General features: G+C 41.8%; 1 protein-coding gene across 1 annotated transcript in view; it reads right to left on the bottom strand.

Moving 5' to 3' along the window:
• DYNC2H1 (dynein cytoplasmic 2 heavy chain 1) overlaps positions 1-12,447 on the bottom strand; it is a 301,089-nt gene that overhangs the window by 59,484 nt on the left and 229,158 nt on the right. Inside the window, exon 85 of the mRNA XM_077770023.1 lies at positions 3,016-3,225. Within this exon, the coding sequence (XP_077626149.1) occupies positions 3,016-3,225 (210 nt within the window). The remainder of the gene's footprint in view (positions 1-3,015; positions 3,226-12,447) is intronic.

A 12,447-nucleotide genomic window follows, 5' to 3' on the forward strand; every position in this document is an offset into this window, starting at 1 on the left:
CTCATAACTCTGTACTTCCATTTCCACTGCTAAATGAATAAAAAAGGATAAGGAAGAATAAACTCTGAAGTTAAAATCTCTGCTAAAAAGAAAAACTAGGGGCGCCTGGGTGGCTTAGTCGGTTAAGCGTCCGACTTTCGCTTAGGTCATGATCTCGCGGTTCGTGGGTTCGAGCCCCGCGTCGGGCTCTGTGCTGACTGCCAGCTCAGAGCCTGGAGCCTGTTTCAGTCTGTGACTCCCTCTCTCTCTGACCCTCCCCTGCTCACGCTGTCTCTCTCTCTCTATCCTAGAAATAAATAAAAATATTAAAAAAAAAAAAAAAGAAAAAGAAAAAGAAAAACTATATATTCTTTTATCATGCATAAGGGGGCAATTCCATCCCAGTATTTGATAGGCCTTTGGAGATGAGTATGTGAAGTTCAGTGCTCCCAAAGCAGGTGAGTGCCTCTTATTGCCCACAGAATTTAATCCCAACACCTTTTCTTTGGCTTTTTAATTTTTTTTTAATGTTTTATTTATTTCTGAGAGAGAGAGACAGTGTGAGCAGGGGAGGGTCAGAGAGAGAGGGAGTCACAGACTTAAACAGGCTCCAGGCTCTGAGCTGGCAGTCAGCACAGAGCCCGACGCGGGGCTCGAACCCACGAACCGCGAGATCATGACCTAAGCGAAAGTCGGACGCTTAACCGACTAAGCCCCCCAGGCGCCCCTCTTTGGCTTTTTAAAAGACTGGAAATCTGATCTAAGCTTTATTTTCTAGACTTCACTACATGAATCCCACTGAGCTCTGTTCTCTACTGTACAAGTAGTATTCCTCTATCTGTGTGACTCTCCTCTGACACTCAATTCAACTGTAATACCATACATCTTGCCCTTAGCATGTTGTTGGATTTTAAATGAAAATTGTTTTAATGTTTATTTATTTATTTATTTTGAGAGACAGAGAGACAGANCACAAACTGTGAGCTGAAGTTGGACACTTAACAGACTGACCACCCAGGCGCTCCTATTGTATTTTAAAGAAATACACTCTCATAAAGATTAAAATTTTGATAAATTTACATCCTTTATACTTACTATCGAGAGTAGACCTGCCCCAGTTCAAGCCCTGACTCGACAACTACTGGCGTACGGGTAAGCCGCTGGGTAAGTCACTTCACAGGCTCTGCCTCAGGATACTCACACAAGAATAACAGTAACAGGAGCCCTACCTTATGCTGTTAATGTGGTGATGAATGAGCTAATTAGTGTAAAGTTCTTCAAAGCTCTTACAATCCTATGATTCCTTGAAATGCTAAGAAGCTTTCATGATAGGTAATGCATCTACTTTAAATTAAAAATAAATTAGATACAACTTACAGTATAATATACTACTACAGTACTTTGACTGTGATTGATTCAAGTAGTTCTATTTTTTTTATTTATTTTTTTACAAATAGTTTATTGTCAAGTTGGTTTCCATGTAACACTTAGTGCTCATCCCCACAAGTACCCTCCTCCATGCCCATCTCCCCTGTCCTCCCCACACCCATCAGTCCTCAGCTTGTTCTCAGCATTCAAGAGTCTCTCATGGTTTGCCTCCCTCCCTCTCCCCCACTATTTCCCCCCTTCTTCTCCCCCTTGTTCCTCAGTTAAGTTCCTCCTAATCCTCCTATACGTGCAAACATATGGTAGCTGTCCTTCTCTGATAATACTGCGATTTTTATTATGCAAATGTACACTCATTTTTACAAAGCTGTAAAACAATGAACATGTAATTCTGAGGAGATGCAATCTTTCCCCTATTTCAAATATAGGCTTATGTTTAGTTGTCAGAAAAGTAACTACTAACGCTATCTTTTATGTTCAAACAGACAAGACTTTAGGTCGAGCATCAGGGTTTTCTCTATATTAAGGGTAAACCATGTCAGGAGCGGTGAGAAAACAAAATTCTTTTCTGTCTAAATTCCTACAGAACCTTGCAAAATCTTTTCCAGATGCCAGGTTCTGCAGGGTTTAGATTCTCCAAACACTGAAGTAAATCTGTGACAGATGGTCTAATTGTTGTGTTTTTACCCAGATATCTGTAATATGTGGATTTTACTGACATTTAAGATGGTCTAATTATTCAGCAAGAGACAGCTGATTTCCCTTTCTTCTCCTACAAGCACCTTGGTTTTTCCACTGGAGAACCATCCTTCTCTTTTGTGCACTATACACGTTAACAGATGAAGCTGAATCCATCTCCAGCCACTGGGATGGGCGTTCAGGTGAAGCCCTGGCCAATGAGAGCTTTGCAAATCCTGCCCAGAGAATGACGGAGGGACTACACAAGCCAATCAGTTTGGAGTAAAGCTAATCCCAAGATTTTTGCTTGAGTTATCAGGAAAAAGGTTTCCTCTCTGCTGGACTCAGAGCTCAGAGGATATTAAGGTTCAGACTGCTGGGGCACCACCATTTACAGAGAACCTGCCCCAAAGTGAAATCAACACACACACACGCACGCACATATATATACATATCCATCCACACATGCATACGTACACATACATATATACACACACCCAACCATCCGCACATATATACACACATGTACATATATATATACCCACACACATACATATATACACACATCCAACCATCCACACATATATAGATACACACATACATATATACACATACGCACATACCTGCATACATACAAATATATACATATGAAATACATATATACACACATACACATATTTGTGCATATATACACGTGTGTGTGTACGCATTCACATATGATGTGACTAGAGAGGGAGATAAATAACACAAGCTAAGATCCTAAAGACAATTTCAAGCGCCTGCATCAAGCTGCCTTCAGGCTGGCTCCTCTGCGATCTTCCATGTACATCAGCTAATAAATTCCTATCTGGATTAAGCTAATTGGCCTTGGAGTTTCTGTTACTACTGACTGTAAGACTTGACAAACGTATACATAATGAAACCGTCACTGTTAATAATGAAATGAAAACGTGTGTCTTTAACTGAGCTTACCTTTTGGTTTAGTAGAGCACTTGCCAGCTTCTGTACTTCTGCACTCAGTAAGGTAGTCCCTCTGATGACTTTGCTGAGAGCGGCAAGAGACTGGTGGACACTCTGCACCAAGCGAACAGCATTAAACTGCTCCAGGACGATGAAGGACAGTACTGGAGACCCTTGTCGGTCATTAGGAGGAGACACCTTCTGATGGATCAGGTTTGAATTCTAAAAGAACAGTAAGCCACGTTATCCTGGAAAGGCAGCAGAGACCATTGACGCCCAACACTTCACAAGCTACTAAGATCCTCTGGGGCCCTGCTCTGTTTGGAAACCCCGTTGTCTCATGGGGGCCACAGGTGTTACATCTGGAAGCCCCCAGGAAGGGGGTTCTGCAGCTGGAGGGGCCTAGGGGTGGGAAGTGGTCTGGGGTGGCCGCACTGAGCAGCAGAGGTCCTCACAGCAGGAAGAGTGGGGGACAGTGGCCCCTGGGAGCCATTGAAAGGGTCTGGGGGTGGGAAGTGGTCTGGGGTGGCCACACTGAGCAGCAGAGGTCCACACAGCAGGAAGAGTGGGGGACAGTGGCCCCTGGGAGCCACTGAAGTGGTCTGGGGGTGGGAAGTGGTCTGGGGGGGCACAATGAGCAGCAGAGGTCCTCACAGCAGGAAGAGTGGGGGACAGTGGCCCCTGGGAACCATTGAAAGGGTCTGGGGGTGGGAAGTGGTCTGGGGCGGCCGCACTGAGCAGCAGAGGTCCACACAGCAGGAAGAGTGGGGGACAGTGGCCCCTGGGAGCCAATGCAGAGAGTGCAGGACAGCCACACTGCAAATATACAAAGAAGAAATCTTGCTTTCAAACAAATGTGAACTGATATTTAATTCAAATATGTATGAGCTAAAATCACCACGAATAAATTACAACATCCATACAGCATAATTTTTGGTGAAACTACAGAGATTACAGTTGTTTGTATCTTTAGTCAGCTGATTATTTTAAGAAAAGCCTTTTTCTAATGACTAAAATACATTTGAGCAAACTGTGTTCCTTTGAAGAATGGCTTTGATATTTTAAAGTTCATCTTGTCATTAAAAAGCTAAGTGTATTCAGAGAAAATTGTTATGTGATTATGGAGCTGCTGGGGAAAAAGGTTATGGGTATTTTAAATTTTAAGTATTAGGCAAGGATTATCTTTTAGATAAGAAAAGCTACCCTAACTGGGTACAATATAGGTGTGAATCCAGGATTTTGTGTTTTAACTGAAATATTTTCTAAGTAGGATACTATACGAGACTTAAGTAAAACAGGAAGTAGTGTTGTTTTGTTTTTAATAGAGACTTGAGGAAACAGTTCTCTCTCAGAGAGGATTTTTGTCACCCATGGAAATTCTAGCATCGAACAGGCTGGAGGTTAGCAAGTTTCCCCACAAAGGTCCAGAAAGCACACATACCAGGCCTTGTGGACCCTAAGTTCTCTGCCATAATTACTCAACTACCCTCTTGCGGTGCTCAAGTGGCCACTGACGGCACAGAAGCAAACGGGTGAGGCTGTGTTTTAATAAAACCATTTCCAGAAAATGAAGGCAGACGTGTCCCTTGGGCAGTAGCGTGCCAGGCTCTCCGGGACAGTATCGCTGACTCAAGTACTGGTCTACCTGACACCAAGGCCCTTTCCAGGTCTGTCACTCAATGACACTCGTAAGACTGTGGTGTCTGTGCCTTTACTTGCCACATATCCAACAGTGACCAACAAGTGCACAGAGGTGGTGGGTTTTTCCTGGTCACATGACCATGTCTTTGTCCAAGATACTTTTTCTAGGATAAGGAAGATATTAAATGAGTCAACACACAATCATTTTAAAAAACAAAAAAGGAAACCAGAAACAGACACAACAGGTAGGTGGTTCTATAAAAGCTACAGAAAAGGGGGTAATAGCTTCACCTTCACATGGTACAAAGTTTACTTTTGCCCTCCGGTAATTCTTCACTCTTCTCCAGATAATCATTTCCTGGGGCAGAAGCCACCTTTCCTAAATCTTAGTCCCTATGATTAAGCCCAAACCAAGGCTTACTCAACTGCAGAAATTAGAGTGTGACTTAGGGCTTTGGCTAACGGGCACTCTGTTCTCCTGATCACAGACAGGCCCAGGGAGGGCGCGTGGCAAATGAGAGAGACCCCAGGGCAGTGCGGATCCCGCTGGGCCTCCGGATAGGAGGCAACGGTTTCTTTCCAGCGGCCGGAACCCAAGAGACCCCAAGGTAGAGAACAGGTGCAGCCACTCAGGGACAACAGGGGTAGGGACAGCTCTTTCAGTCACACACACACATGTAACACGTACATGCAGTACACATACACCTTCCTAATCACACACACGTGTGTAACACATACATGTAGTACACATATAAATACATTCCTAATCAGACACATGCATGTAACACGTACATGCAGTACACATATAAACACATTCCTAATCAGACACACGCATGTAACACATACCTGTAGTACACATATAAATACATTCCTAATCAGACACATGCATGTAACATGTACATGCAGTACACATATAAACACATTCCTAATCAGACACACGCATGTAACACGTACATGCAGTACACATAGAAACACATTCCTAATCACACACACATGTAACACGTACACGTAGCACACATATAACACATTCCTAACCAGACACATGCATGTAACATGTACATGTAGTACACATATAAACACATTCCTAATCAGACACACACATGTAACATGTACATGTAATATACAAATGTGTCCCTGATCACATACATGCAGTACACATATAAACACATTCCTAATCACACACACACGTAACACATACCTGTAGTACACATATAAATATATTCCTAATCAGACACATGCATGTAACATGTACACGTAGTACACATATAAACACATTCCTAATCAGACACAGGCATGTAACATACATGTAGTACACATAGAAACACATTCCTAATCAGACACAGGCATGTAACATACATGTAGTACACATATAAACACATTCCTAACCAGACACATGCATGTAACACGTACATGTAGTACACATAGAAACACAGTCCTAACCAGACACATGCATGTAACACGTACATGTAGTACACATAAACACATTCCTAATCAGACACACATGTAACATGCACATGTAATATATAAATGTGTCCCTGATCACATACATGTAGTACACATATAAACACATTCCTAATCAGACACACACATGTAACATGTACATGTAATATATAAATGTGTCCCTGATCACATAAATGTAGTACACATATAAACACATTCCTAATCAGACACACACATGTAACATGTACATGTAATATATGTGTGTCCCTGATCACATACATGTAGCACACATACAAATGCATTCCTAATCACACACACATGTAACACGTACATGTAGTACACATATAACACATTCCTAACCAGACACATGCATGTAACATGTACGTGTAGTACACATATAAACACATTCCTAATCACACACACTGTAATATGTACATGTAATATATAAATGTGTCCCTGATCACATACATGTAGTACACATATAAACACATTCCTAATCACACACACACGTAACACATACCTGTAGTACACATATAAATATATTCCTAATCAGACACATGCATGTAACATGTACACGTAGTACACATATAAACACATTCCTAATCAGACACAGGCATGTAACATACATGTAGTACACATATAAACACATTCCTAACCAGACACATGCATGTAACACGTACATGTAGTACACATAGAAACACAGTCCTAACCAGACACATGCATGTAACACGTACATGTAGTACACATAAACACATTCCTAATCAGACACACATGTAACATGCACATGTAATATATAAATGTGTCCCTGATCACATACATGTAGTACACATATAAACACATTCCTAATCACACACACACGTAATATATAATGTAATATATAAATGTGTCCCTGATCACATACATGTAGTACACATATAAACACATTCCTAATCACACACACACGTAATATATAATGTAATATATAAATGTGTCCCTGATCACATACATGTAGTACACATATAAACACATTCCTAATCACACACACACGTAATATATAATGTAATATATAAATGTGTCCCTGATCACATACATGTAGTACACATATAAACACATTCCTAATCACACACACACGTAATATATAATGTAATATATAAATGTGTCCCTGATCACATACATGTAGTACACATATAGATGCATTCCTAATCAGACACATGTATGTAACATGTACGTGTAAGGCATATATGTACAAACGAATTCCTAATGAGACAGGTCAAAAGTCTGATATTCCTGAAAGAAATTAAGTCTCACCAGAAGTAGATTTCTGACAAGATTGTGGAAGGGAGAGGGGAGGAAGTGGACAAAAATAAAATAGGACTAAGTCCTAAAAGCAAGTTCTAAGGGTGGGAAGATCCCACAGGCCATTTCCCAGGACAGATGGCTGCTCTGTCGTTTTAGTTCACTGAACTCTCAAAGCCACTTATTTGTCAAACGCAGCTTCGGCAAACTTGGTAATGACCAAGTTTGGGAATGACTGGGAATGACTATTCCCAGGATAGTGTCGACTTACTGAATGGATCAAAGAAAACCAAACCAGGCACATTTTAAGCCCCTTTCATTTACTTTAGTTACTACTTTAGTTACATTCAGTTTCATTTAATTTAGTTACAATTAGTATTAATGGAGCAAGCAGAGCTCAACCAGCACAGGTGTGTGCTCATCACCCAATAAACTGTTGAGATCACGTGTGCTGAAGAGCTACAACACAGGACGCAGCCCTGCTGGTGACAAGGAGAGCAAGCAAAGCCAAGGCTGAAGCACGGGGGNACTGAGAGAAGCCAGGAAGGGCTGATAATTTTAAAAAGTAGCTTTTGTTTTAAATATAAATTATCAGCTAATTTTACGTGCCTTGAAAATGTCATCGCTTTATGTACAAACCTGAGATGTCCACAACAGCACAGCCAGCAGCCGTCCCCGGGAGGAAGGCACAGCACTGGCAGACGTCACTGGGAACGGCATCTTCCCCTTGTCCTTACCCCTGGGTTCTCTGACATTTTCACATCAAATTGGGTATGTACAATAAGACGTTAAATTTTGCTTTGAAAAAAAATTTGTCCCACAAAATGGAACATTAAAAGACCATATTTACTCCTGGGAAAGAGGTGATCTGCTTCATGACCCGCCGGGGGAACAACTCCGCACAGGCGGTCTGCTCCGCGACCGGGCGGGGGGACGGCCCCGCTGCCCCGCGCAGCTGACAAGGAAAGAGACCTAACGCAGACCACGGTATTCAAGGGCAGGGACGACTGACATCCTAGCGTAGGGACTATGTGCCAGGCCAACAGGAGTCTCCTGTGAAGTTGTCTTGTTACATACTAACAGTTTCAGCAACAAAAAAAGCAGAGAGAGAAGAGTAGATTCCAAACAATGAACAAATGTCACTGGATCTGGAAACGTGTAACTGGCTGAGCTGTCTTTTCTTCCAGGCCCTCCTAAAAATGATGTATTTTTTTCATGACAATGAAATGCTTTGGTTTGCTTCTGTGTACGACGGACTCTCAGAAAGACAACGGGAAAGCACAAGATCTGGTGTGTGTGCAAGCTGTCTGCAAGTCTGAGAAGAGCCAACCATCTACCGTAGAGAGCGAACCGGTTCATGACTTTAAGGCGACATGGAGCACTCGCGTTTCCACAGTCAGGGCACACAGCCAGTGAGAAACAACAATTCCAACACTGAATACGTTACTGAGCAGAAAAGGGCAGTCTGCAAAGTGCCATCACTTACAGGACACACACGACTTATTTCGTAACTGCTCAAAGTAAGAAATAGAGAATTTCAGCTTCTATTTTCTGCTGTAAACAACTATGTTGAATAAAATACTAAAGCATGTTCTTCAACACACCTGCAAAGCAACCTTGAGACAAAGAAGAATTATTCAAACAATGAAGTGCTAAGTATTCAATTTCCATCTTTATGAATCTCATCCTGAGTACAAACACAAGGTCTTCTGGACTAGAGGTATCACTTATTAATCACCGCACAGTAAGTAATACGTGTACTGTTACTGTCCTTGTCCCTTGTCCAAGGCTATCTTTTCAGGGCGCCAGGTCAGCCAGAGGCCCTGGGAGAGGGACACAGGGGACCAGGGGATGGGAGCCTGGTCATGCTCTGCTTCTACAGACTTCCTCTTCCGCTCCACAGTGTTCTAGGAGATGTAATGGGCCTGAATGCTAACCAACCCTGTGCTGTATAAATAAAATCTCTCCAGGAGCCAAGTGATCTAAGAGACGACTCAAAGTTGGGCTTTATCCCTTATGACCTGTAAAAACCCAGAGAGAGAGAATGCTCTGGTCTCTCCGGCACCTTGGGGCTTAGGAACTGAGTCAGGGTCCAACCTTGGGTCCTTTCTGATCAGCACAATTATCTAGACAAATGGCTACAATGCTAATTCCTATGGTAGGTGAAGTAAGACTTGGGGTTTTAATGGTAATGCTGAGAAATCTAGAAAGAGATAATTTTATGTCCCTGCACTGCAAGTGAGAGGATGATGAGCAAGACCATGAAGCTCACCAATCTAGTGAACCTGAGCTTCCATGCTCACAGATACGGGCTGTAAGACCAGGGATAAGGTCCCCTATCTGGTCAACGGAGAGGACAGAAAGATGCCCCCTCCCCAAACTGAAATCCTGAATGATCACACTTTCAGTAGAAGAGTGAACTAGAAATAAAGTGCCTTCACCTCTGTCCCAAGGACTATTAGGGAAACTGCGTAGTCAAAATTTGGTAGTAACTGGAGTGGGGAGTGTATATTTAGGACTCTCTCCTCAAAAAATAACTGTCACAATAGGAACATTAATGTTAGTTTGTACGTACTACTTTGGAGGTTCTAAGAAATGTCAAGAGGATAATTTTCCTGTATAGTTCCAGACTAGTGGTATCTCAAAGTATATGAGGGGTGCATGATGCCAACCCAACCCAAACCAAACCCTAACCCTATGTTCTAAACTGACGGGTACAATACGTTTTAATTCTAGGCTACAAATAACTCTTTTATAAGTCAAGTTACCAAAATAATTACAAGTTGTGTTTTAAAAAAATCCAAATACTATATAAGTAAATAAGGCACTGCCATCAAGTTACTTTATACAATGTAGAGAAGAATCAAATTCACAAAGACTTCAGATATTGGAATAATCACACACAAAACATAAAGCAATTATAAAAAGTGTTTCTAGAACTCACAGAGATTCTTAAGGAAATAACAAGAAGACCTGGGGGAAAAAAACAAACTTTTATTTTTAATTTTTTTAAAATGTTTATTTTATTGTTGGGGGGGCGGACAGAGAGAGAGGGAGACACAGAATTCAAAGCAGGCTCCAGGTTCTGAGCTGTCAGCACTCAGCCTAAAGCAGGGCTTAAACTCAGGAATTGTGAGATCATGACCTGAGCCGAAGTCAGAGGCTTAATTGAATGAGACACCCAGGCGCCCCAAAATCAAACTTTTAAAAATTAAAAATTATTGGGGCAGCTAGGTGGTGGCTTAGGGAGTTAAACCTCTGACTTCAGCTCAGGTCATGATCTTAGCTGTGAGTTTGAGCCCAACGTCAGGGTCTGTGCTGTAAGCTGAGAGCCTGGAGCCTGCTTTCTATTCTGTCTCCCTCTCTCTGCCTCTCCTCTGCTTGTGTTCTATGTCTCTCTCTGTATCAATAATAAATAAACATCAAAATATTTAACTTAAAAATTATAGAATTAAAATGTAAAACTTCAATACTAGATTAGATTTAGCTGAGTAGAGAGTGAGTCAACTGGAGACAGATGTGTAGAATTTATGAAGAATGTATCACAGAGACACAACGAAACGGGAAACAAGAGAAACGAGACACGTGGTGAGTAAAGAGAAAAAGGCTGGCCAACACCTGATGAAAGTTCCAAAGAGGAAAGCCAATAGTCCCACTGACCTTGCCTCCCTTAGGAACAGCAGCAATCCAAATGCAAAAGCCCATTAAAACTTAAGAAAGATTTCAAAATCAATGAATTAAAGAGGTAAAACAAATCCACACTGAGTCTCAGTAAAACTTAGAAAACCAAGGCAAAGAGATCTTAAAAGCAGTAAGAAAGTAAAGATAAATCAAAGGAACAAAAATGTACTTGCCAGCAGCAACAGCAGAAACCAGAAAAGAGCAGAATTATCTCACTATACCTTGAATATAATGAGACAGTAACTGTTAATATGGAAAAACAAACATTTAAAAACAGACGATAGGGGCGCCTGGGTGGCTCAGTTAGTTAAGTGTCCGACTCCGGCTCAGGTCATGATCTCACCACCGGTGGGTTCGAGCCCTACGTCGGGCTCTGTGCTGACAGCTCTGAGCCTGGGGCCTGCTTGGGATTCTGTCTCCATCTCTCTGGCCCCCCCCTGCTCATGCTCTCTGTCTCTCTCTCTCTCTCTCTCTCAAAAGTAAATAAACATTAAAAAAAAAATTATAAAACCAGAGGGTAAATTAAAGGCATTTTCAGAGAAATAAGAACTCAAAGACTGTACCACCAAAGGCCTCCTGTGACTTCAGGCAGAAGGGGAGGACACTCACGAGAGACGTCCTGGAGGCAGGAAGGAGCACAGGACAGTGGACGCAGGGACCTGGCGAGTCAGAACGAGCATGAGGTGGAAACAACAGCCAAGAATGAAACACAGAACCGTAACTCCATACAAGGCTGGGGTTGTGTATAATGTCCTCCGCGTCTGCAATTCTCTTGCACATAAGCAAATTTATTTTTTTCCTGAAATAGATATAATCACTAATACACTCACTAAAAATTTAGAGACTCCACCTCAAACATGAAAGGCCACATTAATAAAAGATCTTGAATATAGCCATGTTATCAGTACCATGAGGGCTTGGTACACTAAGCTTTTACAAAGCCACAAATCTTTCAAGAATCAAGAGCAAAAAAGTTTAATCTATGAAGAGTTCATGTTTTCAAAACTGTTCACATCCATTTTTTATTAGATTGGCACAAGAGTCCTACACTGATGGATTCTACTTGGGAGATGTCTTGGACGCCTTTCTTGTTCTGGAGGATGAAGTGTACCCACTCCAGCCTGGTCCAGCAGAAGAGTTCTGACCCTCCATCTAGGCACTCTGTTCCAAGCATTCTTCATCCCTTGCAAGTTAAAATAGCAGACATGCCAGACTCTTCCATCTCTCTGCAACACCAGAACTTTTCTTAATCTAGAGAATTTGTTGCTCATCATTTAACCTTCTGGCTTCCTCTCAGCAGAATTAAGTACCCCTACACCTATGCTCCCCAGAAAACATTGTAATACCTGTATCTGTTGAGTAATGTTATCAAATCTTAATAAATCACAGTATGCAGCATGTAAGAGG

The sequence above is a fragment of the Crocuta crocuta genome, unplaced genomic scaffold (genome assembly GCF_008692635.1).
Source record: "Crocuta crocuta isolate KB4526 unplaced genomic scaffold, BGI_CrCroc_1.0 scaffold80, whole genome shotgun sequence".
NCBI classification, from domain to species: Eukaryota; Metazoa; Chordata; class Mammalia; order Carnivora; family Hyaenidae; genus Crocuta; species Crocuta crocuta.